Below are 24392 nucleotides of genomic sequence, written 5' to 3' on the forward strand. Positions count from 1 at the left end.
GCATCACGATCCAACTACGGAAATTTGAATTTCTATCGCAGACAGTTTTCGATTTCGTAGATTCATCTTTGTCGTAGCTTTGGCGCGACTGTACCATTACCGAATGATTCGATACACAGCCGGAGTCTCTTCTATCCGCCAGTTCCTCGAAATCGTACTTGTTAGCATCGAAGAGACTGAATTAATTAACGGCGCATCGTTAAATCGAACAAACAAAGTACCGCTGTCGACCTTCCGGCCTTTGATCAGACGCAAGCTCTACGTCCACCGGGATATATCATTCTGTACATTTGTCCGCTTACCCCTACACGAAAGCCGCGTGATTCGAGAGGCAATAAGCTGATCATGAGCATCAGGGATTTGTCTGAATTAGCTCCGATTTAGTTCCCTTAATCGTATTTATGAGCACGAAACACAAAATCTTATCACCATGATCGTGTGTTAATGATAAATAAAGGGATAGTTAAATCTTTGTTGCACCGCTAATTAACTTCTGTGCCGATTAAAAAATATAAATCTGACTTATGCAGAAATAATGTTCGCTTGTAACGTATTTATAAATATGATTGGAGCGTTTAAAGATATTCTTTAAGAGATAGATAATCGCATTGATATTTTTGTTCATAATTATAACGTTTTATTAAAGCGTATTTTATTTGAGATGATAGCAACTTATAGGAAATTTTATTTATGACTTATAAACGACAAATATTTTCTTTTCAAATGAGGAACTTCTGCTGGCATAATCGAATGTACCGCCGAATCAAAAATCCCTTAATCACCGAAATCATTTATTTTCCATTGAAATTTATTACTCGTGAAAAATCGAATGGTCGAAACATTTACGAACTATTGCGTGTATCTGTTACATAAATGTAACCACCGAAAGATCTGTTAACTGTGATTAATACCAGTAAATACCGATGAAAACCAGTGACCTCCACGCAACGCTTCGCTTGTAAAGCATTCGATAGCATTCGATAAACGCTATCGAATGAACCATTCCCATCAGTGAAATGAAAACGAAATGAAAACGATCAACGCACGAGTGCACGCAAATTTGATTCGCGTTTCGCAGTCGACTGATATTTTCTTCAGCCGCGACAGTTTTCTCTAATGCCACCGGGATGAAACTAGCAAAAGTAAAGCTTGAAGGCTAGTCTCTCTAGTTGGAATTACGCATTTGGACGCGCCCGTATTTGTGTATCGTGCAAATGAGAAACTCGACGTCGCGCCTCGTCGCCATCGTCGTTGTCGTCGTAGTCGTCTTCGTGACCGTGGAAAAGCAGCCAACCTGGCGAGCAGGCAGCTGCTACTACTTCCAGGCCTGATGAAAATACGGTTGCATCCCCAAACTTTGCATTTGGCTGTCCTGCGGAAACGTGTAAATGTTACGAAGCGAGATTCTGCCGCTAATGAATTAGGAATGAAGCGCATTTCACTCAGCAAGTGCGGCCGGATACGACAATAGGGAGCATCTTGTCGCGTGATTCCGTGCTCCGCTTAACGAGGAAACGCGTTCAGCCGCACTTCAGTCGCTGCTGAATTTATTTTTCCATCATTTGATCCAGTACTCTGTCGAATGCCAAAAATTTACTTGACACAAGTGAACAAATATTTATTCGTTTATTTTTGGAAGCTAACCCAAGAATTTAATTAGTATCATTGTGAAATACACGTACTCGAGGTAGTGAGTGTATGTACTGTTACTAGTACATTAATCTTTCTTCAGGATAGGAGGAATTTAAAACATCAGTTTTCATTAAAGAATTCCGATTTTCTGTAAGGTACCTTAAAATTAATATTCATATTTTAAAATTAACAAAATTAGTTTAAATTCATAATAAGATATAATAAAATAAAACATGAATTTATTAAATTAAAATTAAATTTAAATTAATTTACTTCGTTCGTAACTATTAAGAGTTGCATCTATGTATATTATGGTTTCTCCGTTAAATTTCTCCTGCATATTTCAAACGCTCGCCGCGGTTCAATACCATTAGATAGTGGTGAAGATCAGTGCTGCTAATCAACGAGGTTCACGTTCTCTCATGGCATACTTGACAGATCCTAGCATACATATATGAAAGAAGTTCTCTGGAATCGGTTGTTTCCGACACATACCTCATTTACATATCTAAACCAAAAACAACGTGGCGATGAACGCGTGACGACGAGCGATAGAGACTATAAAGAGCAGTACCACCTTTTCCCCTGTACCGTTCCGCTGTACCTTTTTCCGATCTCCGCATCAATCTGCGCATTAATCTCCGTACATAAGTTATGCAGTGTTGGTCGTCGTAACGAAGCTTCTATCGCGTGCAACGTACAACAATTCGTCATTCGTGATGCACTTGAAATCAAGCGTGCCATATCGGAACGATGTTTACAGATTCACGGAATAAAATTAATTTCCAGATTGCACAACGGTCGCGTGCTACAGAGAATTAATGCTTCATATGCAAACAAGTTCGCATAATCAGAGTTCTAGGCCAATTTCAATTTCACGTGTCATTTGCCCGCAATAACGCGCGAATACACCCCGACCGCAGCTAATGTCACAAGAGAAAAGCAAACGTTTGAGCCTGACCCGATGATTTAAATTGTGGCTGCTCCTCGGTGAAGTGCGTGAATTTCCAGCAACACTGTAATTGCATTTTAAGAACCGAGCGATCTAATTGCGACACTTGCTTCAAATAGTAATTGTCCTTGCCAGAATGTACGTGAAATTTTATAACGTAACACAAGCGTGCATAGCTTTTCATTTTACACGTGATATTCCACTAGCCAACGAATTATATCCTTAAAATATTTTATTGCACATAAATTTGAAATCATTACCATTTTTCTTACCGTGAATAGCTTGCTACTTATCCTGTACTTTTGTTATCTTGTTCGTAGAAGTAATTTATCGCGAAAGAAATATAAAACCATTTGCATACTTCCATGTATGTATCAAGTGGTAATTAAACTCTAGAGGCATAGTATACTAATCACGCCCTTCTAGTCGTGATAAAACAATATTATAACGCCCTGATTCACGTATCCAGCTATTAACAAGTGATAAATCGCTTAATGCTAAAGAAACATATTTATTCGATACCCTGATATCTTAACACCTTACGACGAAATTCACAAAACTTTAAAAACATACAAATAAATACAAGATAAATTTGTTAATAAATTGAATAAAAATTACAATTGCTTTGAGCAACGAGATATTTTATATTTCAGCTTTCATTCTACCAAAGCATCGATACTGTTTCTTTCGATGCTTTCCTCCTAATAAAACGGTACAAGAATTCCGTGCAATATTCTCCGAGAAACATTCCGTTTCTATAAACAATACCTATAAATCTCCAGCAGACAGACACGGCCTCTATCTTTCTTAACCAGTCGTAAGAATTCCTCGTCGTAACAGACGTAACAATCAGTGTCTAATTGGCAAGAAGCATCAAACGTTATACGACACGCATCAATGAGAAAGCTATCTTCCTTCGTTCAGCACTTTCGCGTACATCTAAGTGGACGCGTATTCAGCTGTGTCGTTTAATTGTTCCCGAGAAGTCTGTTTATTATCAGCGACAAAGTCGCGCAACTATCCGGCGAAAGAAAATAGCGAGTTTCAACAGCGGTGTACAATTTATCTGCAACTCCTGGCGGATAGAAGAGTAAAAACTGGTAGAGATCGGTAGTAGAATAAAACGCACACCTTCGCTCCGACTAAGCACCAAAAAGGTGGTGCGTCGCGATGGAAGGAAACGAAAACAAACAAACGATCCTCTTGGTTGCTGTTGTCGTCATCCGTGGTAGTAGTCGTGGCCGTCGCCGTGGCCGTCGTCGTCGCGATGGCACGGCACGATACAATACGATAAAAACGCAACCGTGGAAACTCACGGAAATATCCGGCAAGGGAGTAGTCAAGGTAACGGTGGTTTATTTCGTGCTACGGGTAAATTACTGACGCTAAAGGGGTGATGGAGGGAGTGAGGTTTGGACGGGGATCGGAGACGCTAGGGACGTGAAAAGAAAAAGTAACGAGGATAAAAAGCGTGTTTCGGAGGAGGAAAGGTATGCGTCGACCACCACCGCGGCAACCGCTCCCGTTTTCACCCTCACGAGCATTACACGCGCCTCTCTACGTTCGCCGACACAATCCAGCACAAATGTTAATTGCTGAAATAGAAAGCGTACAAACTATTCGGCCCGACGACACACAACGTGCATCGCATCGCGTCGCGTCGCAGAGTTTTGTCTACCGAGTAATTAATGTTATTCCCAGCGAACCGACGCCGGTTAAAAGTTTCGACGTGTCTCGTTGATCGACGAGTAAACGAGACTACCGGCAAGCTTCGATTCGCTAGAGGATAAAACAACGAGAGAAAGATTCGAAAAATCGGGTCGTGAATTTGACGAATTCTTGGGTTGTATTCTAAATAAATATTTTCTTCCTTTTATCTTCCTTTGTTCACTGGTATTCGTCACGTTGAATCGTTGAAATAAAAATCATCGATTATTATTGGCTGAAAAATTATCCGAATGGAAAAAAATACTCAAACAGAGTGAATTCCGATCGTGCGGTTAATATCTAATGATTTGAACAAGCGATATATTTGATAGGACAAAACAAATTGGATTTCTACGATATCTAGTACAAACGGTTAAAGAGTAAATATTGAAAAGAATATCGATTTTTAACGCGTTTTGATTCCATTCAAAAATGTGGAACACGCGCTGGACGAAATAAAGAGAATGTAGCTAGTAACGGCACGTGTAAAAATACATATATGAAATATATAAATAATATAACAACTAACCGCTAACACAGATTAAAAATTGTGGAAAAGTCCAAGTCGTTCAATATTTCAAGAACTTCAAACGAAGCGTAACTGTGAAGATACGAAAGTACATGGGGTATGTTTAATCATACATTTAATTCATTGTAATAATACGAAGTTAAAATGGGAAGTTTATTCAAACTTGCGAAAGTAAAAATTAATTTATCGCTTCCATATCGGTATGTACAATATGTAACCAACACGACATAAAGCTAATAATTGGAAAAGGAATTTCTTCGAAAGATAAATGTGTTCACGGCAGTATCACACGAATGAATATAAAATAACGTTCACGCGTGTTAACGATGAAAAGCAGAAGATTTTACCTGAGAACGCGAACGTTTTGCGATTGAACATAAAATCTGGAAGGACAATGTATCGGGTAAGAAAAAGAGAGGAAGAGAAAAGAGGTAAGCGTATTTACGAATGGAAGTTGCTGGCGCAATTGAAAACAACTAGTAAGTCTTCGTCTCTTCGAGTTTCCTGTTCTTATTGATTTCGCGCTACCTCGCAAATTACTCGAGTGCACTGTGCCGAGAAACGCAGCAGAATACGCTAAGAAGAAACCGATACATACTCTACGTGGAAGTTGTTTCTTTTTCATCGGTCGCTTGCCGGTATTATCATCGCGTCGCGCGGTATTACGTAACTTTCACTCATAAAAAACATTAATATGCATTACACTGACAGGAAAATTAATGTGACACGCGATCAATCTCTTAAACTGCAATTTCCATTAATTTCTCTGTAATTCCGATTTATCGTCCTCCACCGAGATAAAAGTAGACGGGGGGACTGGTTAGTTTTAACGAAACAATGGAAAATCTAAATAACATAAATGATGAAAATAAATCGCGCTTCTACCGCGCCTTGAATCAAATAACTTCGCGCTGCGTGCTATCGTTATTCGATTTTTCCAATATTATCATTTTATATCATCTCGCGCGATATCTGCTCTACGTGAAATATCTCTATTTTCACGTCATTGAACATTCGTATCGTGCGTTACCTTACTTTGAAACTTCTATCATGATTTACAATTACTCGTGATTCAAAACAGTTACTCGATCTTTTTCACGGCATTCTAAATAGCCATTTCCAGCAAACGCAAAAGAACTTGGTAACTTTCATAGCTAATACAAGAAAAGTTTATTCACTCGGATGTTATATTTCAAGCGAGAGTATCATTTCACGTTGTCACCGAAAATACGCAAACATATTATTCTAACTGTAATCTGTGTCTGCAAAGTAATTTATATTCATGCGGAGAAAGCAGCCAAGGGAAGCTAGTCTTTTGAGCTATTCGGTGATTTACTGCAGTCTTTAGAGCATTGCTGATGTTTGTTCTTACGCGATTTTACAGAGCGCATGAACTATTTACTTCGCTGTGTTACTTTCCAGCTACGCGGTCTCCGCGACTAACTAATTCCAGCTTTTAATGCCAGAATGTTTCTAACTACCGCTCACCTCCTGCTTCTCCCAGCGGAGATTCCTATTCTTACGTAACTCATGAATATTTATATAGCCTAATAACTTTCTGTTTTCTTTCAACACGATGCGTAAGAACTTTGTTTCCCGCGAGTATTGTTCTGCAAATCAGCCACTCCCTGAACAAGCAAACAAGGCTTTAACCTGTATGTGAAATTGGATTAAGGTCCAAAATCTATTCACCGCTATTTCAGTATCTTTCGTGTCATCGGAGATTACGTATGATATATAGATTTTGCACAACGAATCGTCGCTAATTTACATTTACTTACACTACAAATATACACAGGCATTATTATTTTAACGTCCGTTCTATACCGCTAATCCATCGTAAAATAAAATTGTATAATTAATATTTCGATCAAAATTTTACAGCGAAGCGTATTTTTCTGCTTACGCTTTTCAGATATTTTATGAAGCGTACATACAATATGAACCTACTTATCTACACGCTTTTTAATTTATTAAGTTTCTAATGGACTGTTCGTCTTTACTGAGATGCAAACATTTTCATAATTACGCTCTGCAAATAAATCTTAAACAAACTTGAATTATAAAATATTCAAAATCGTAAAATCATCGACCTAAATCGAATCATTTTCTCTACAGATAGATATATTTTCAAATTTCGCATTGAATACATAATTCCTATATACATACCGTTCGTTCGTAAACGTAGATTCGCTCGTACGCGAAGATTCCAGCAACTGTTGCGAAGAATCCTAATAGCGAAAGAAGAAAGAACTAGCATGTTGGTTTTTATTGCGAGTACCAGGAAACGAAGTCCGTAACGACGCTTTAGTTCCCAGCGAGTTTAGTCGTGTACGCAGTTGAACGTGCAATTTTCACTCATAGATGCTCAAGAATTCGCGTCCGTGGCTGTCGTACGGTTCCCTCGGAACGCACTAGAAGAATTCCGCCTTTCGTCGCTTCGAGATCTCACGTTTTCTGTGTTCCGTTCGACGGGTATAGTCAAAGAGATGACGGCGCGACGACTGTGACGACGGTTTATATCTCATGTCAGTACGAGCAAATTACGGTAATGCAGTGGTGGAAAAAAAAAAGAACGAGACCGAGTAATAGGAGGAAAGTGCATTTCGGAGGGTGGGGAACAGGGGATAGGGAACAACTACGCCGTACTTCTCGTTTTTTCGCGCTTGCTACCCTTATGAACGTCAGACACGACTGATTTCAAAAGAGCTCGCCGACACGTGTTCCCACATCGCGATATCCTCGCATAATAAAGAGCAAAACTCTGCTATGCGTGGTCTTCTATTATTAGGTAATCCGACGAAGCGTGTGCAATATTTAAAAGTCGCTGAGAGATCCCGTGGCTAGTAAATATTTCGTTAATTTAAAAGGGATGCTTATAAAGTTTGATTCAACCAGTGTCACGAGGACGCTCGTAGACAACGACTAAGGCAGTCTCGTTTCATTGTCCTTCCTTGCGAACAAAGAAGCACTCAAAGAGGCAGCCAGCCGCCGTTTTGTTTCGCATCGTCAAATTATTACGGTGCAACGAAGCGAACGGTGGAAAAGGAAAACGTAAACGAGCGCAAGCATCGTATTTCGAAAAAAAGCATAAGGGTTGAGCGCGGCAACCTGCGGCAACCTGCAGTCGTCGCCTCGTACCTTCCTCCAACGTTCGCACCCTTTACGTTCCTTTGCGTCCGCCTCCCCTGCCCCCGGTTTTGCATGCATACGTGTCGTTAATTGCTGGCACAGAAAGTACCAACTTTTGGATATACGAACGCGCGGTGCGCGATGCAGCGGACAGTCGTAATTAATGTCGCTTTTCCACAAAGAGCATCGGGTACGGAGAAAAAAGGCGAGGCAGGGGGTGAAATGTCAGAGAAAGTTGAAAGCAAAGGAAGAAGAGCGGGTGAACCCAAGGAGCGGTGACGCGACGGAAAGGAAAATTAAAAATGCAAAGAGAGATACCAACTGGGAGGGAGAGACGAACAAAAAGAGAACAAAGGCAAACAGGCGAAAGGAGAAAGAAGAGGAGGATAGAATCGGTAGATAATGAGCAGAAACTAAGCAAAGCGACGTAAGATCGCGGAGGTGAGAAAATGAGGAAATACGATGCGGAATTGGAAGAGAGTCGGCAGTTTCAATTCGTCGACGATCTGTGGCATGCTAGCAAGCTATAAAAATTCGCTACCACATAGACAACTCGAGTGGAACGGAACAAATAACCGATAATGAATTGTTTAAAATACCTGATAAGCGTTATCGTAATTCATTTTCAACGAACGCGAAACGCGTTCGCTTGTCTGCGTTAAGAAAAATAAATATGAAACACGGAATATCGAAGAGCGTAAACATATTTTTCACAGCGGGTGCATAAACCTTGAAGCAAAAAGTTCGTAAAGGTGTAACAGAGTACGCAAATGCGATACAATGCGAGCTGGTATTAGTCTTGCCGGCATGGCGTGCGCAGCTACAACTACCGCTAACAATGTTAGCTGGTACTTTTGCCGGCTTTCTCGCGTTTCCTTTTTGCAGTTGGAAATGAGATATAAAAGCGTCGCGACGCCCGTTTCTCAGCGAGAAACTCGCCGCGATAGGCATGGCTGGCCCATCGCCCTGTGCATTCTCTACTCCGTTTTCGCACCTCCATAAAATTTCGTTTCCATCACGATTAATTCTCAAGAATGTCTCTCATAGCGTGGAGAAACGCTTCTTCGTCGAAAATTGCGCTGAAGTCATTACATCTGGATGCTCTAGCGAAAATTTCTGACTACATTTTGTTGTAAAACCCTGGAAGACACTACACAGGTATCTAGAGATCGAGTTATATGAAAGTTAAATGCTTTTACTTCGACATAGCATATTATTGGTTAATTTTGATATTGGATATATCTTGTGAATGTAAGTGGAGGAAATTCGGGTCAGGTAATTTTCTCATACAACGCGAATAAGATCTTTCGCTAGGGAAAAACCGATCAAATCGTCGTTGAGATATCTGGAGCTTGTTAAGAGTAATGTCGCGAATATTTTCTTGCGCGCCATGGTCGAGCGATGGAGTCGTTACGCTGGAACAATGCCAATGTCTAATTTCGCAGAGTTTCGGTGGAGGTTAGCGACACGGTAGCGCCGAATACCATTCCTAGAAAACACGAGGTACTGACCTACTATATAAGCGTTATGTGTTACATACGTGGTGCATACGAACGCGAGCGAATATCACACGATAACCGAGAATCGGTTTCATCGGATCACGCAGCAACTTTATACGTATTGGTGGATTAACGACTGTGTACGTTACTCTACCGAGTGATCGCTGGTCGCGATAGAGCGAGAAAGGAAAACTTTTTAATCCGATACTTTTTAATCAAACGACTAGAAAGAAATTCCATCCCGGAACAACTTCTACTTTGAAACTAAACATTTGATTTGAATCGATCAGCGGGAGAAGCACGTCCGATATTTCTCGCTGTGGAATTGCGTAAACACCGATTGAGAGTCACGTCCGGACGAACGCCACGCGCATGAAATATGCAATCGCAAAAACTTCTTGCTGTCGTCTTCTTCGTTTGCTCGTTTCGCCAAGCGCCTCTAAAATGGATTTTAACGTGCTTCCTTGCGCGAAGTGAACGAGTAATTTCCTTAATTTCATCCGATAATGGCATTCAATTGGATCCGATTGGAGAGGATTGATTTGTCCTTCTCTAACGTGTACATATAACGTATAGGATATCCCACTCGGTTTGCGTCTGCTCCAAGCTCGAAGATCCATTCCTACGATATTTTTTCGATAGTTTTCCTAGTTTAATTAATTAAATAGGTTTAATTTAGTTTATCGGTTCGAAAAGGCAAAGGCGGAGGAATGACCGGTATTATAGTTAGGATTCAGGCTCGCGAGGGATCGTTAAACAAAATTAGTCGACGGTAAAATTTTCTTTGAACGGTCGAGTTGAAAACGTACGAGTTATTCGTTGTCCGGGTCACCGGTAGTACTCGACTAACGGTCTCGAAGTTTTAACTAAATTCAACTCCGAACGGAGAGTAAAAACTTCTGCGGAGAATATTCGCATCCTTATGGAAAATAACTCGGCTGGCTGGGTATCAACGCGCAAGAATGCGCGGACGTGACGGTTTCGAGTCACATTATCCGCGGTACCACGGCATGAATCACTCGGAACTTTAGCTGGCTGGAAGCTGCGGTAAAACCTGTCGACGTCGTCTATTTAATTTCGCGTTACAACGACCCATTGAATCACGTTGTTAAAGCGAAAAAGCTGTCGGAGAACGATAAAACCATTAGGAGCGCGTGCCCATTGTTCCACTAACTAATTTATAACGCGATAGCGAAGATAGCACTTTAGCGTTGAATGCAGCTGAATTTCGATAGGCTGGAAATACATCCGCCAACTACAATGCCGAAGACAGGTGTTGAAACAACAGAGATATTACAGACACGCTCCAATTATCTTATCGGCTTACATTTGCCGCGATTCTGGTTAATCAAACCGTGAACAGTCTCCAACCGTTACGAAGAAACAAAGATCGCGTTCGATCAGCGTATATTCGTATATTCCGTTATTCGAGCGTATTTCCTTAGCGAAAATAATAACATTTTTTTAATTCGATATGATCTTCGAAAATGGTTTCAACGAAATAACGTAGAATTCACATTAATATTAAATATTGGAAATATTATTTCCCTCTCTATAATAATTATTCCGTTCCGTGTGATTAATTAGCTAACGTATTACCATTGAAACTGGATAATTGAAAAAGACAATTTCTAGAACTTACTTCGTTTCGCGTACAAGAACGACCAGTTCGATTTAAAAATGCCATAACCAGGATATTCTTTTAACGGCGCGACGTCAGAGGTTTCTCCATAGCTCAAAAAACGGTGGCTGCAACCGCGGCTGTAACCGCGAAAGCGTTAATAACTCTGCTCAAACATGTTCCTCACGTACCACCCGATATCGTGCAGAAACAACACATGAAATTACTCGAAACATCGCCGGCCACCTCGTAAACACCGGAAATATATATGAAACGTTTTTATCGTTGGTCGAACGAGAAACTTGGTATCCCGGGCAGACGTTGGTGCTACAACAGTAGGCGAATGAAACGAAACGAAACGAAACGAAACGAACGAACGAACGAACGAACGGGCGAACAAACGAAAAGGGAGCCGCTGGACACGAGGGCTGCTGCCTCCAGGGAGTCGTGCCAAAATTGTTAACAGTCGAGACAGCCGTGTTATAGGTGGCATGTGCTTCCAATCAGTCGTCGAACGAATCAGAAAAGGAAAGGCAGAACAAGAGAAAGAGAGGCGGAGACAGGTGGTCGGCGTCCCTGAGATACCGGTCACGGAGCCGAAGCCGTTTTATTGAACTCGCACCCGATAGAAGTGCATGGACGACGCCCAGTGCTCGGCCATTCGGAGCTATCGCGATGCGCTCGCTGTTCCGCGATATTTTCTATCTCGGCCTGCGGAAATTATCCAACTTCTTAATATCCGCTTGTTTTCAAACCCGGATATTCGTATCCGTCGCAAGTACCGCGTATTCGAATGGCCCCAAGTACATCCGTGCGATATATGCCCTGTACATATCGAACGGGCAAGTTCTATCGTCCTTATCGTTCGGTAGTTGCTAGAAATCGTGGCTAGATCGTTTGAGCAGAATTCATCGTGTATCGTATATACGTGTTTACACGTTGAATGACGACAAACAACTTATATCGCCAGTTTCGAACTATACTTTTGATTAGAATCCGCGAATCGGATTCGACACCTCCAAATGGATTACCGATACCATCGTGTCCATCGATCGACGAGCATGCAGCCAGCCGTTACACCCGACCATGGTTCAGTAATTTATGCGATCCTTTGCGGAGAAATAATCACCGATGCGGAGAAACGCGATGATCGTCGCGATCGACGAAAATAGGGCGTTTAAAGCGCGTCGTATCTGTGGACGGGGAACGTCGTTAAGCGAAAAATCGATACGATAACGTGGTTGTTCCAGCTACTCGAATAACCGGATTACGCGCGCATTGTTATTCCTGTAGAGAGTGTAGAAGAATATCCGGGTACGCGAAGCACACGTTTTCAGCGCTTTTATTTCGAGTATCGAAGAAAACCGGGGCGACGATTCCTTTTCAGACGGCTGCGGTTCCGCAGTTTGCAAGCACGGCTAGCAAAGGAACGAAAAGACGGAACAACAACGCTGCGGGACATCTGCGGTCGTTGAAGATCGAAATACGAGATACCTCTCGCCAGTTGCGCCGTATAAAGCGGGGTTACAAAACGGGAAACATCGAGACACACAGGCTGACATCGACGACGGGATATTCGAGAAATTCGTTTGTATATCCGAATAAACGGCTCTTCGCGGATACCTGGCGAGATACAATTGTGGCGAATCGTTCGAGGATGCGAACACCTCCTCCCTATACTGCCGAACTTTAATATCACGGCCACCAGCCCTGGAAAAATTCGCTTGCCGGAATTTTCACCGTATTTCTATAACGTATTACGTGAATCACGCTGTTTCCAACGCGCTCTGCGCGCCTCTGAGAGAGATTGCATTACAAATGACGCGGAAAATGCATCAAATACCTTCCGATCGTAAAACTCCATTTCAATTACCGGAAGGATACGTCTGACGTCCCGTGTATCGACTTCCTCCCTATATAGAGACAGTTTCCCATATATGTACGAACAAACGCGTTTGGTGTATCTTGACGGCAAATCCCGTAACACTCTCGCGGACAGTAACGAGACACGGTTTAATTAAGGAAACAACATTGGTCATTAGAATTTTCAGAAGACGTACTCTTTCATTGCGTACGCGTGAGAACCCGAGGGCAGCGAGTCTAGTGTCCTTCAGAGATTTCAGACGTGCTTTTACCTTTTTCCCCTGGCTCCACTTGCTGGCGCTTTGCTTTTTCGTCTGTGTAGTGGTTTTTAGAAGGTCGAAGGGGCCACATCCCCATCTTGAAAACATTAATGAGCTTCCAGAACGACCTGCACGCACTATACGTATATACGTACATGCATAGGAGCACTTGCATACACGATGCCTGGAAAAAGGGTGGAACGAAGAAAAGTAAGAAGAAGAAGGCCTGAAAGACATGTTATATTAGAGGACGCGTCATCCAGGCCGGAGACACAGATTCGTGTCGTAACCGATCTTTGCACCGACTTTATCACTCGATTTCCTTCTTGTAGTAGTTGAACAATTTAATCTGAGGATAAGAGGACTGTCGAAATGCTATGATACGTTCGTGAACCGATCGGTGTTCGCAAGGCAACTGCACTGTTCATTTTGCAGCGTCTTGTTTTTTTTTTTTTTTTTTTTCTTGTTAAAACTCGTTTACGAAATATAGTTGATCCGAGATTACAGTGACCCATCTAGATACAGGACCAGGAGTATTTGGCTTCTTCGGCTGCTTTCGGCCGTACTGCGGGATTATTCGAAAGAGCTATAAATATGCTGCGTTCAAACCGGCGCGGTGCGGCGCGGCGAGGCGAAAGGACAGAGGATTGGCGTAAATAGGGAAATATTCACTGCAGGATCTATGTATACATGCGAAGTGAATACTCTTCATGATGTCGTGAATGGGACTGCCGAGAAAGGTTGAGAGTTGAAATTTACGTCTTCCCCCGGTGTGTGTACGGCTGTGTTATCGAATATCGTAGAAAATCTATAATAACCGTTCCGGCTTACGAGTGAAATTTATTTTCCAGGCAGCATTGCCAAGGCACGATAAACGGTGAAATCGAAAAATTCTTAATCGACTTAGACGTCGTTGGTTATCAATGGAATGATTCGTTCAACTTTTCCGAGCGTGACGTTAGATCGCCGCAAAGGTAGTAATTAAAACGCCTTCGAGTTCGAAACCGATCGTTCGATGTTAAGTGAACGAAAGTTTGCTATTCAAGGGTTCGTTCGCGTCTGCCCGGCCGACAAAACCATACTTAAACCGGTGAAGCGCGAGGAGAAAGAGCGAACCGATAAAAGGGAAGAAAAGGAAGGAATTTCCTTTATCGTGGAATTGTTCCAGATTTATGAGCTCCAGGAGTTCAGCCATTCAAATTTTTCAACTGCTCTTTCTTGCCTACCCACTATAAGACCGCAGCTCTTAGACGAACGAGCTGCGAAAGGCCGGGGAAAGAAACCAATATAGAAATGGATGGAAGCAAAGTCTTTACACAGACGAACGGATCCCATGTTGATGAACTTTAATAACTTCCATCTAAAAATTTGAAATTTCTACTTTTTTCCACCAGCAATTGACGCATCGCGTCATCTCGAGGTATTTCTTTTACCTACACTACAATTGTATACTACAATTAACGCGATGTCCGTCACTCGCTCACAATAAATCCTCGTTCGTTGTTGGTTTCTCCATTAGCGAAGTTTATCATAATTGATCGTGATTGTAAGAAACCTAAATTCTTCGAAAGTTGTTTCAAATTCAAACTAAATAATACTTTACAAAGTTAAGTATTAAACGGATTACTCGTTCGGCGAGTATACGAGGGAAAAAATAAGAAGAATTATTTAACGTTTAACAGTCAGAAACTGTAATTCCTGCTTTACTACTGTCAATCAAGCGAAGCTATGAAATTTTATCGCGTTTTCCGTAAAACTCTCGCCTCCCTCTTTATCGATCGTCATTGATTTTTTGTTGCCGCAAGAATACGTTAATAGAAAATCTAGTTCGATAGAATAGAAATTCGAGTACTAGAAATGTTTGTAAATGACAGCTGGAAACCCGTTCAGAAGATATACATATGCAATTAAACACCAACAGATAGAAAGTTAATAATTAACATTAGCGGTGGAAATTCGATATATACAGAGTAAAACTAATAAAACGAGGTTTTCCTATTTCGACCAAGAAAGACGAACGATCCCATATCGAAGATCACGTTGATTTATACATATTCTCCGCATTATGATACCATATTCAAGATCTTGTACGTGTGCAGCTTTTATCCGATTTAAATTGCGTAAAGTTAAGATTATCGCGTATAAGGTAACAATACGATCGCGCCATTTCCAGTTGATTAGAATCGTTAACCACTCTCCACAATGGTATATACGCGCTGTAACTCAAGTTACAGATTAAAGTGGTGCCGATCGGATTGGTCGCTGTTAATCGTGTAAAAAATTAAAGCTTGTTCCAAGAGATGCTTCAATAGCTGCAATCTCGGCCTGCAGCACATTCAAGATTGTATACATTACAGCTGGTTTATCGTATTCGTTCATCGATTGGACGCGTATACAACGTGTTTCATCGATGTATGCCTTACCTCCTTCTACATATTACCAACGCGGCATGATTTATCGATACTTTCACGGGTATAAGTTGTTCGGTGCTTCAATTTTATGTATATGATCGTTGTATAGTATAACTCACGTATTTCTCATACAACGTATAAACGCAATAGCGTCGAATAATAATTCGATATAACGGTGAAAAATTGAACTCGATTTGATTTAAACATATAAATATCAATCTTATTCTAGAAGAGAGAAAATATAACTTAATCGAAAGAAGAAGTTTAGATAGCGACCGAAAATATTCCGCGTTTCATTGCACGTGGGGTGTTTCCAATTTCGTCAATCACGAATATATCAGCGCGTCGGTTATCGTATAAGTTTATGTCAACTTGCTTATCAACGCGACTGTGACCCAAAATAAAAAGCAAACTCGAGCACTAAAACGTAACGTGGAATTCGAATCGCGTTCACAGAGGCCACCGAGATACCATCTTATTGATACTGCGGTCAGAGTGACGTTAAAATTTCAAGACCGCCTGCATCCTTACGTCGCGCCCTGAATACGGATCAAAGATGATACGTTGAAAGTCGATAAGACCAATTTCGAGTGTATAAACACGAAACCGACAGTATACGCTCTCGATGCTGTTCCGAAGAGAACAACGATACTGGTTACGCGTACAGCTCAGTGCATGCGAGAGACATCGAAGTCATCACTGAATCGTCGTTCTGTGGTAATTATTATGCCTTCCACTTGCACGGCAAAGTAGAAAGCAAGGCTTCTGCATACTGCACGAACACACCATCCTTTGGAAAAGAGACCAGGTAGGCGAAGAAAGAATGGTTGAGAATTTCTGACGCGTGTCTGTATGTGTGGCCTGCGCCCAGAGAACAGAGAAAAGCAAAGGAGGGAACGGGAGAAAAAGCGGTAGTACCGGTCTAGCTTGTCCTCGGCGAGTACTTTGGCACGTAGGTAGGCAGACTGTCTTACGCCGTAGTTATGTTAGTCACATGGATACTAAAAGTATTCTCTACTTGGCTATTTTCACCTAATTTACAACGAGCAAATCAGAAGCGGAAAGTTGAATCTCGTCCTCTACTACCGAGACGCTCTGACACGCCCTATAATTTCATCCCTTGCTTCTTGCTAGCCTCTTAAAAGCGAAACCTTTACAACTATTGGTCACGTAGTTTCATTTAAACCTTAGGTCATTTACGCGCATCAACGAGTTTTTATTATCTTTTATGAACGTATAAAAGTATTCTTTATTTGTTAATTTATGATATTTATTACGATGTTAAACGTTCATTAAGAGGGTAAACGTATTTTTCGACGTTGAAACAATACCGAGAAAAAGAAAATGAAACTTTAAAGAGCTTAACACGTAGTACTGCTTTCTTGTAAGAAGATATTACGATATAATCTTTTAGCAGATTTTTCAAGTTATTAAAAGCTTTATATCTCATGCGGTCAGACAAGAACATGTCGATTAGCACGTTGTGGAAAAATGGTAACAGCTTTACAGAGTTTATCGATATATTTGTGGAACCTACCAATTGATAAACCTAACGATGATTTTTATACGTATTAATTATCATGTTCGCTAGTGAGATTAACGTTGATCGATATAGTACACTTAGAAGCTTCCGTTTTGACTACCATGTAGTATTTCCTTCCCGCGAATGTACGCATCATATCCTAGCCACAATCGCTATCCATAATACAGCGACTCGCCGTGTTAATACCAATCAAAGGTTTTTAAATGATAATTTGATTACTCTAATCGCCAGTCGAGATTATACAGCGTACGTGGCTGCTGATCTTTCACATACAGAGTTCTCATGATAAATGACTGTGAACCTATCAAACATCGATACAATGTGTTCATATATATCGCCGTAATAAACTGTGCAAACTGGATTATTCGTAACAATATCATTAGCTGACCGTTGATGCTCTCCGATATTGGAAACTGTATTTCAAATCCTTGTGTCAAAAATAATCGACTCTCGTTACGTCAATTTCTTCGGATTTCTTTAACAACAGGGAGTAAATGTGTCAACCAGGTGTTATTAATTACGCGTTATTAGCGGCGTGGCTCCGACGCGATACAAAAGCGTTGCAAAGGACAATCACGAGCGCACCATGTGCGGTCTTAAATATATGCCACCTCCTATGCGGAAAGCTTATAAGTGACATATGCGCGCGGTATACGCGCTCCCCTAGCTTCTCGGGGTGCCACTGGATGCGTTAATGCAAGATAATGCTTCATCATTTCGTTCCATTTCATTTCTATTTACCCCTAAGGTTCAGGTGTAATTTTTCCCTATCGAGAAGGACGCGTAAAGAGAGAGCGCTCGTTCCCCGACACGACCTCCCTTCTCTGTTAATTCAATTATAGCTAGCTTAACGCACCGAGGAGCAAAAGTTGGTCTCCGGTTAAGCCAATTCACGGTTAAGTGCGAGACCGCGGCTCAAGCCGCTGATAAGAAAACTCTAAAATAGTAAAACATGCGCGGGCCGTGTTATCATCGCTTTGAAAATCACGTTAGAAGAGGCACAACGCGACATGCTACCAGCTTGTTATCTGATCTGATGAACGTATACACCGATTTAACTAAATACCGCTCAGTATTTATCACCGAACTAAACATAAATTGTACTCTCGTTCATTTGTGTGGAATAAACGGCACTAGTGGCAACCACAGTTACGGATCGGTCGGTAATATTTGTCTTGGACGATTACATTTCTATACGTTTTATATTAATTCGATATAAACGTCAGGATTCATCTGCGTGCGAACCCGTGGGTGTTCGGTACAAATCCTCCGAATATTTACCTATTAATTGGCATGTAAAACTGGACCAAGCAAATAGAACGATATGTTTTGTCGCGTGTACAATTATCGAGCCTGATGTCACGCGTTCAGTGAAAAAGAATGGCCGGATGGGAAACGATGGAATTTCAACGCGATACGATAATAATTCGATAATCGATGTGACAATTACCTCTCGTTGGCAACAACGAGACGAGGGAGCGCAGGGTATGTCTTCGCCCCTCCAAGTGAAATTCTCCAAGGTGCCGATAACACGTTGATGAGGCAATTAATATTGATGTAACACGAGGCGAATCCCCCGCTATTGTTACCCGAATACCGAACACCGTCCGGATTAATATTTAATCCGCGCGATCACGGAGTTTCCGAGAGCCCGGGACGGACGTTGTTCATGCTCGTCGAATTTTTGACGATCGTGTCGCGGAATTCTCAATGCAGCCTGGTCGAATATTCAACGAGCTCGTCCCATCCACGTAATAAACTTCTTGAAGGTTTGCCGGTGTGCGACAACACAATAATTATTATGCACCGTTAAGAAACAAGTTCTTCTCCTATTCTCTTCCTGTTTCTCTATGTTCGCCTTCTTGTTCCTCTTATTGCTTGCGACCGTACGAGAGGAACGAAGTATAGCAATTCGAAAACGCGATCGTAAGCCTCGAATAACTCGGGCTACTCGAGATAGTTTGCATGCCTTCTCGCAATCTCGGATCGCTTAATGGAAACTATTATGCTTTCTTATGCTCCCAGTACTTATCGTTTTTATTCCCGATGTCACGAATATCGACCACGAAGGGAAAAGAAGAAGCTCGAGAGATCGCGGTTTCGAGAAATCGAAATTTCTACGATAATTAACGACGACCAGCGAAAAAATGATAGGTACTGGTAAAAGAGAATGAGAGACACGACGAGGTTTTATCTTTAAAATGATTCGCGATAAAAAATCTGAATTCGGTGTTAAATAATATTTTATACAGTTTAGTTTGCTCAATGGTTAGTGTGCGAATGAAACGTAAAGAAAACGGGAAAATTTGAAATGTATCATTTTCTCGTTGCGTTTGATTCTTTGATCGTATGAGGTTTACGAAAAAAAAAATTGACGATTTAATGATAATTCATGTTTGAAACGATTGTCTCGAATAGTTTGAAAGTTTTAACAATCTCATTTGGACAGAAACTTGTTTTTTAATCGATGTAGTAAAATCGCGCTCATTTTTACGACTAACGTAATTTCGATTCAATGAAACGAATAAGAAAACAATATTTTAATAGGGCATTAGTCTTAATTAATTAAAGAAACGAGATAGTGTATTTATAATTTTTCCGTCAGAATTTCGAGAAAGGATGATTAAGGTCAAGTATTTTAAAGAGACAAGGAAACCTATTTTCTTAGTCGACGATGACGAAACATCTTTGATTCAACAAGATGAGCGGCTTAGGTTGGATAATCTTTTATTATTTTATGGTTCGTTGTCCATTCGAATAATCTCTAGACAAAAACTTTCAATTATATTCCTTTAATAAAACAAATATGAAATATTTCTTTCTATTATCGCAATTTTAATTAGGTATAAAAACAATAACGTAATTGCAAAACCACACCCCTAATGATTCCTTCTATATTTCGTTTATACTTCCCTATGTAATAAAAATGCATCATACTTATCTAAAATAAATCGATTCTGATGGATATAGCGATTAACCCGTCTGAAACATCCTGTATACATGTATATGTAATTACGTAACTAGATTTATATGTACAATGTTCGTAACTCTATGTTTTAATTAATTTTAATTATGTACGTATTATACTACGTATATGGCGGATGTTAAGCTGACTGAAAGTAAGAAAAATGTATGTTTTAGAAGCGCTCCAAATACTTCACTATGAAAACATTTCACACTTGCGAAACAGTTATATAATTTATAATGATTAGGTATAAGAGATCTTGATACGTGGCTAGTGAAGTAGAGATTGCAAACGTTTGCGAAAATATTATAACGGCATTCGACGAAAGTGTACGAGATGATGTCAAGTACGAATACTTCTCTATGCGACTAATGGTTAAGTAAGAACACGAGAAAAAACGTTGATAAATTCTTCTGTGATCAATGCGAAATCTATTTAGTCTCACAGTTTCTTTCGTAAAGGACAAGTTTGTGAAAAGTTAATCGATTAAGAAGCGTGTTGAGTTCCGTCAGTTAGAGAAGTCAAACAGAGTGGTATTTCCATGATGGATGAATCGTCTTAGATTTCTCAAGCACGTTTTCCCCACCGGCTGAGTTTGACATTTTCGATCCGTCTTTATCCGAGATTCTATCCCTGGTTGCGATTGACAGTTCGATCGCGCCAAAAAGACGATGCAACTTCAATCGTCGCGCGCGCGCGCGTCTTTAATCTTTCATCCGCGTAAGTACGTGATTCAATGTCAGCACAAAGCGGTCTCTCGTCTCTCGTCGAGTGTAATAATCTAAACGCGCTAGGCGTGCACATTTCGATTCGTCGAACTTCGAGGCGTCACCTTGTTCCGAACAGTGAAAAAAACGACCGGAGAACGACGCCAACTTCTCTAGCCAGTCGAGAGCAAGGAGAACGGAGCGTGACAGAGATAAAGAGAAAGCGCGCGCACTGATCCGACAGAGATAACGAAATACAATGAGAAAGAGAGCGCGCACGGATCGAGAGAATTCAATGAAAAAGAAAAGGATCGAGTGACCACAATAGTCGTCGTCTCTCTTCTTCCGATACTCTGTTTCGATCCCTAGCATCGGCTTTTTTCTTAGCCTGCGGCCGTGATACCATCCCTATCCTCCCAAGATCGAAACAGTACCAAGCAGAGAACACAAATCTATGTAATACACAGAGGAATGACAAACACACAGACACATCGTACCGTAAGAGAAACTAACGAGAAGATAAGTTGAGCAGACTTACTCTTGCGAGTGGCAGGGTAAGGTCGATTTTTCTTCTGTCCGTGGGTGTATCCTTTACGAGCAGGTCACTAACTAGCCTGTACACATCACCCATGACTCTCGCGCAACCAACTCGAGTAAACAAACAAGAATAACTTTTCCTTCTTTTGCTCTTTTTCTCTCGCTTCGAAACACTTGATATTTTTCACACCGAACACACTAATTAGACAGCGGATAAAAGACGGCAAAAATCCACGCGTGATCTAGTCAAAGTAGGTATACAAAACTCCTCCAAGATCATCGCGTCATATCGCGATTCGTCAAAGCGTCGTGCGAACGAAAACGATCATGTGGGGTCATTCCTGGAATCGTGGCCGGTTCTACCGTTGTCTTCTTTCCTCGTCCACTTTGCACCGACAATTTTTTCCTTCATGTGTCGAGTTCAAACGCGTATAAACGATTATCGTGATCCGAGATCGTGCCGATCGAACGAACCGTGCGTTAATGTCACTTTTTTCTCACGCGATGCCGCTAGGAGAACGTGTAACGTCACAAACAACGATCAAAATCACACCCGCCCCGTCCAGGCACACAGGGCAAACTGTCGTCTAGTCGGCGCTCAGCGGCCCGCAGCGACGTACCGAGAACAACGAAAAGCGAAACTCGATGGCGCCACGGCTCTACGGAGTCTGTGCCGTGAATGCGCTCGGGCTCGACGGTGGCGCCACTACCGACCGATCTTCGTACTACATCGCCGCTACACATTCGAATCTTACCAACACGATCGCGGCCAGTTCAGTAGCGTACACATACGGAAGCACTCGACTTACTACCACAACCGTATCTCGTGACGATGCCTGCACGTATACGGGATCTCGCCAAGTAGCGTTGGACAAGTGTGGTCGTGGTCGTGGTTGAGGTGTAGAGGGAGAAGTAGGAGGGTGAGTTGGTAGTTACCCCCACGAAGAGTGTTCCAGGGCCGGCGCAACCGCAATTCGTCGATTGCAACGACTGATTGTGAGCGCGATTTAACGGAAGTCGAGCGAGCTGTCTACTTTTAAAACGCGCCTGATACGACGGAGTTATGTATAGCCGCCGCCTAAATTGCTTTGTCCGAACGATTTACATTCTTTTCATGTAAATGAGTTTACGCGATTCGTTCAGCTCGTAGATGCATCCACGCGCGAGCGCGTTGTAACGTCATGTTAAACCTTCCCTTTTTTATCTCGTCGATTGAAATTACTCGACAGCGAGACGGGAAACGATGCATAGGTACATATAACAGCGACGAACAAACCGGGTTATGCTGCTGCTTTAAACGGAAGAGATATAAAATTCGCTCGACCGAAGACGGCCCTGACGTTAAAACCACGTCGTGAAGCGTCAGTCGTCCTTTTCTCCTCGCCACTCGGCATAGCATACGCAAGGAGTTAATTAGTAGTGACACATAAGCGATGACTGTAATCAGAATAGAACGAAGGAAGAGGATCGAATGGTCGGAATTAGCGCGACGTCGCGCGTCGGATCGCAGTTTGTGTCGGTAACGAACGAAAGGCCGGAACGCTGTCCGATCCGTGGCTCATCAAAATTCAAAGCAGCCTCGTTACAACTTCCGAAATTACGAATGCACCTTTGTCCTACAAAAGTTGCAAAATCACCCCTGAGTTAAGCACTCTAGGTGAGAGCGGACGCGTACACTCTCCGCTACGACTGTCACTGCGATTAGTAACTAACAACATTCTCGTTTATGCATTAATAGCACGTGCAGGCAAAGAGAAAGACCATCAGGGCAACAGGGAGGGAATGGGTGTGCGCGCGAATAAAAGAGGGACGAAATTGCAGTTGAAAGTAAAACGAGCGACAAAGTAACGTTAGACCGAGTTTTGCGCTAAGTAACGATTATGGGGAATGGATTTTTAAACCAGAGTTTACACTGTTTCGCGATATCAGACGCGAGGCTGGATGAAATATTGGTTGAGATTTATGACACCATGTGACTCGGACAGTTATGGCTGAAACTGAGGAGAACTGTAAAATACTATGGTTATTTGTGGAAGCATGCACTTCCGCACGATTTTTGCCACTGGTTCTTCCTCCCCCCGCCCTTTCTCACTCTCTCTCTCTCTTTCTCTCTCGTCTCTATACGATTCTTTTTCACGAAGCCCTCAAAGGCGGAGGGGCTATACGTTTGCCGACGATAGCATGGGATCGGTGGTTCTGCCGGCAACTCTCGACCGCTTCTCCGCCCTCCAGCGTATCTCGGCCCCTTTCCTCTTTCGTCTTAACCCTCTGGCCACACCGCCGTCGTTCCTCTTGCTAGAGTCCCTAGTCATCCAACACCGGGCTGGCGCTGCTGCTATCCAAGGCCAGCCACGCTTACCTAGCTAAGTCGCCAAAAGCTTGGACTCCCCGTGGAATTCAGCTTCCGTCATGCCAGAGGGCGTATTGCGTGGCATCCCCCGGTGTCGACGATGCACTTCGATCCGCTGGGATCGAGCCTCGTAAAATTGGATTTGCGCAGACAGTATGGTACTTCGACGTAACGCGTACCCTTTATCAAAGAACCGACCAACATAACTACTCATTACAGCATCGTTCTGTCGTTACGGTTGCTTCCTACGGTGACGCAATTCCCTGCTTTGTTACCGCTTTTCAATTCTCCATGCGATTAAACGGTGTTTCATTCAGAAGAACATTGATCGCGAATTGTTGTAGTTAGCGATACGCCCTTGAAATGTTTATGAACGAAAAGTATTTGCCTTATGCATAATTCTAAACTTAATCGATATATTAAAAATTATTTTACCAAATTATACCATACGATACCAATAAAACTAAATCAATCTGTCTATTTCCTAGCACGAAACTATCTCTGTCGAAATATTATCTTGGCCGTATGCAAATTAAAGTGACTACACGTTCTATCGGTTCTTGTGTCTCAATATATCTGCTGTGCCTATGATTAGGAACACTATGAGAAGGAGATGACTCTAGTCGTGTGACGCACACATTTTTTCTTGCCCAGACCCGGTGTATGTATCGCGGGTGTATCACG

At 41.9% G+C, this 24392-nt stretch overlaps 1 protein-coding gene across 4 annotated transcripts in view; it reads right to left on the reverse strand.

The window, feature by feature from the left end:
• Window positions 1–22049, reverse strand: part of LOC100643966 (leucine-rich repeat-containing protein 4C) — a 284514-nt gene extending 262465 nt beyond the window's left edge. For all 4 annotated transcript variants that reach the window (XM_020868360.2, XM_048414352.1, XM_048414351.1 and 1 more), the window contains exon 1: window positions 21360–22049. In XM_020868360.2, coding sequence (XP_020724019.2) covers window positions 21360–21452 — 93 coding nt within the window. In that variant the 5' untranslated portion in view covers window positions 21453–22049. The remainder of the gene's footprint in view (window positions 1–21359) is intronic.
• Between the last annotated feature and the right edge of the window lie 2343 nt (window positions 22050–24392).

The sequence above is a fragment of the Bombus terrestris genome, chromosome 2 (assembly GCF_910591885.1).
Source record: "Bombus terrestris chromosome 2, iyBomTerr1.2, whole genome shotgun sequence".
NCBI classification, from domain to species: domain Eukaryota; kingdom Metazoa; phylum Arthropoda; class Insecta; order Hymenoptera; family Apidae; genus Bombus; species Bombus terrestris.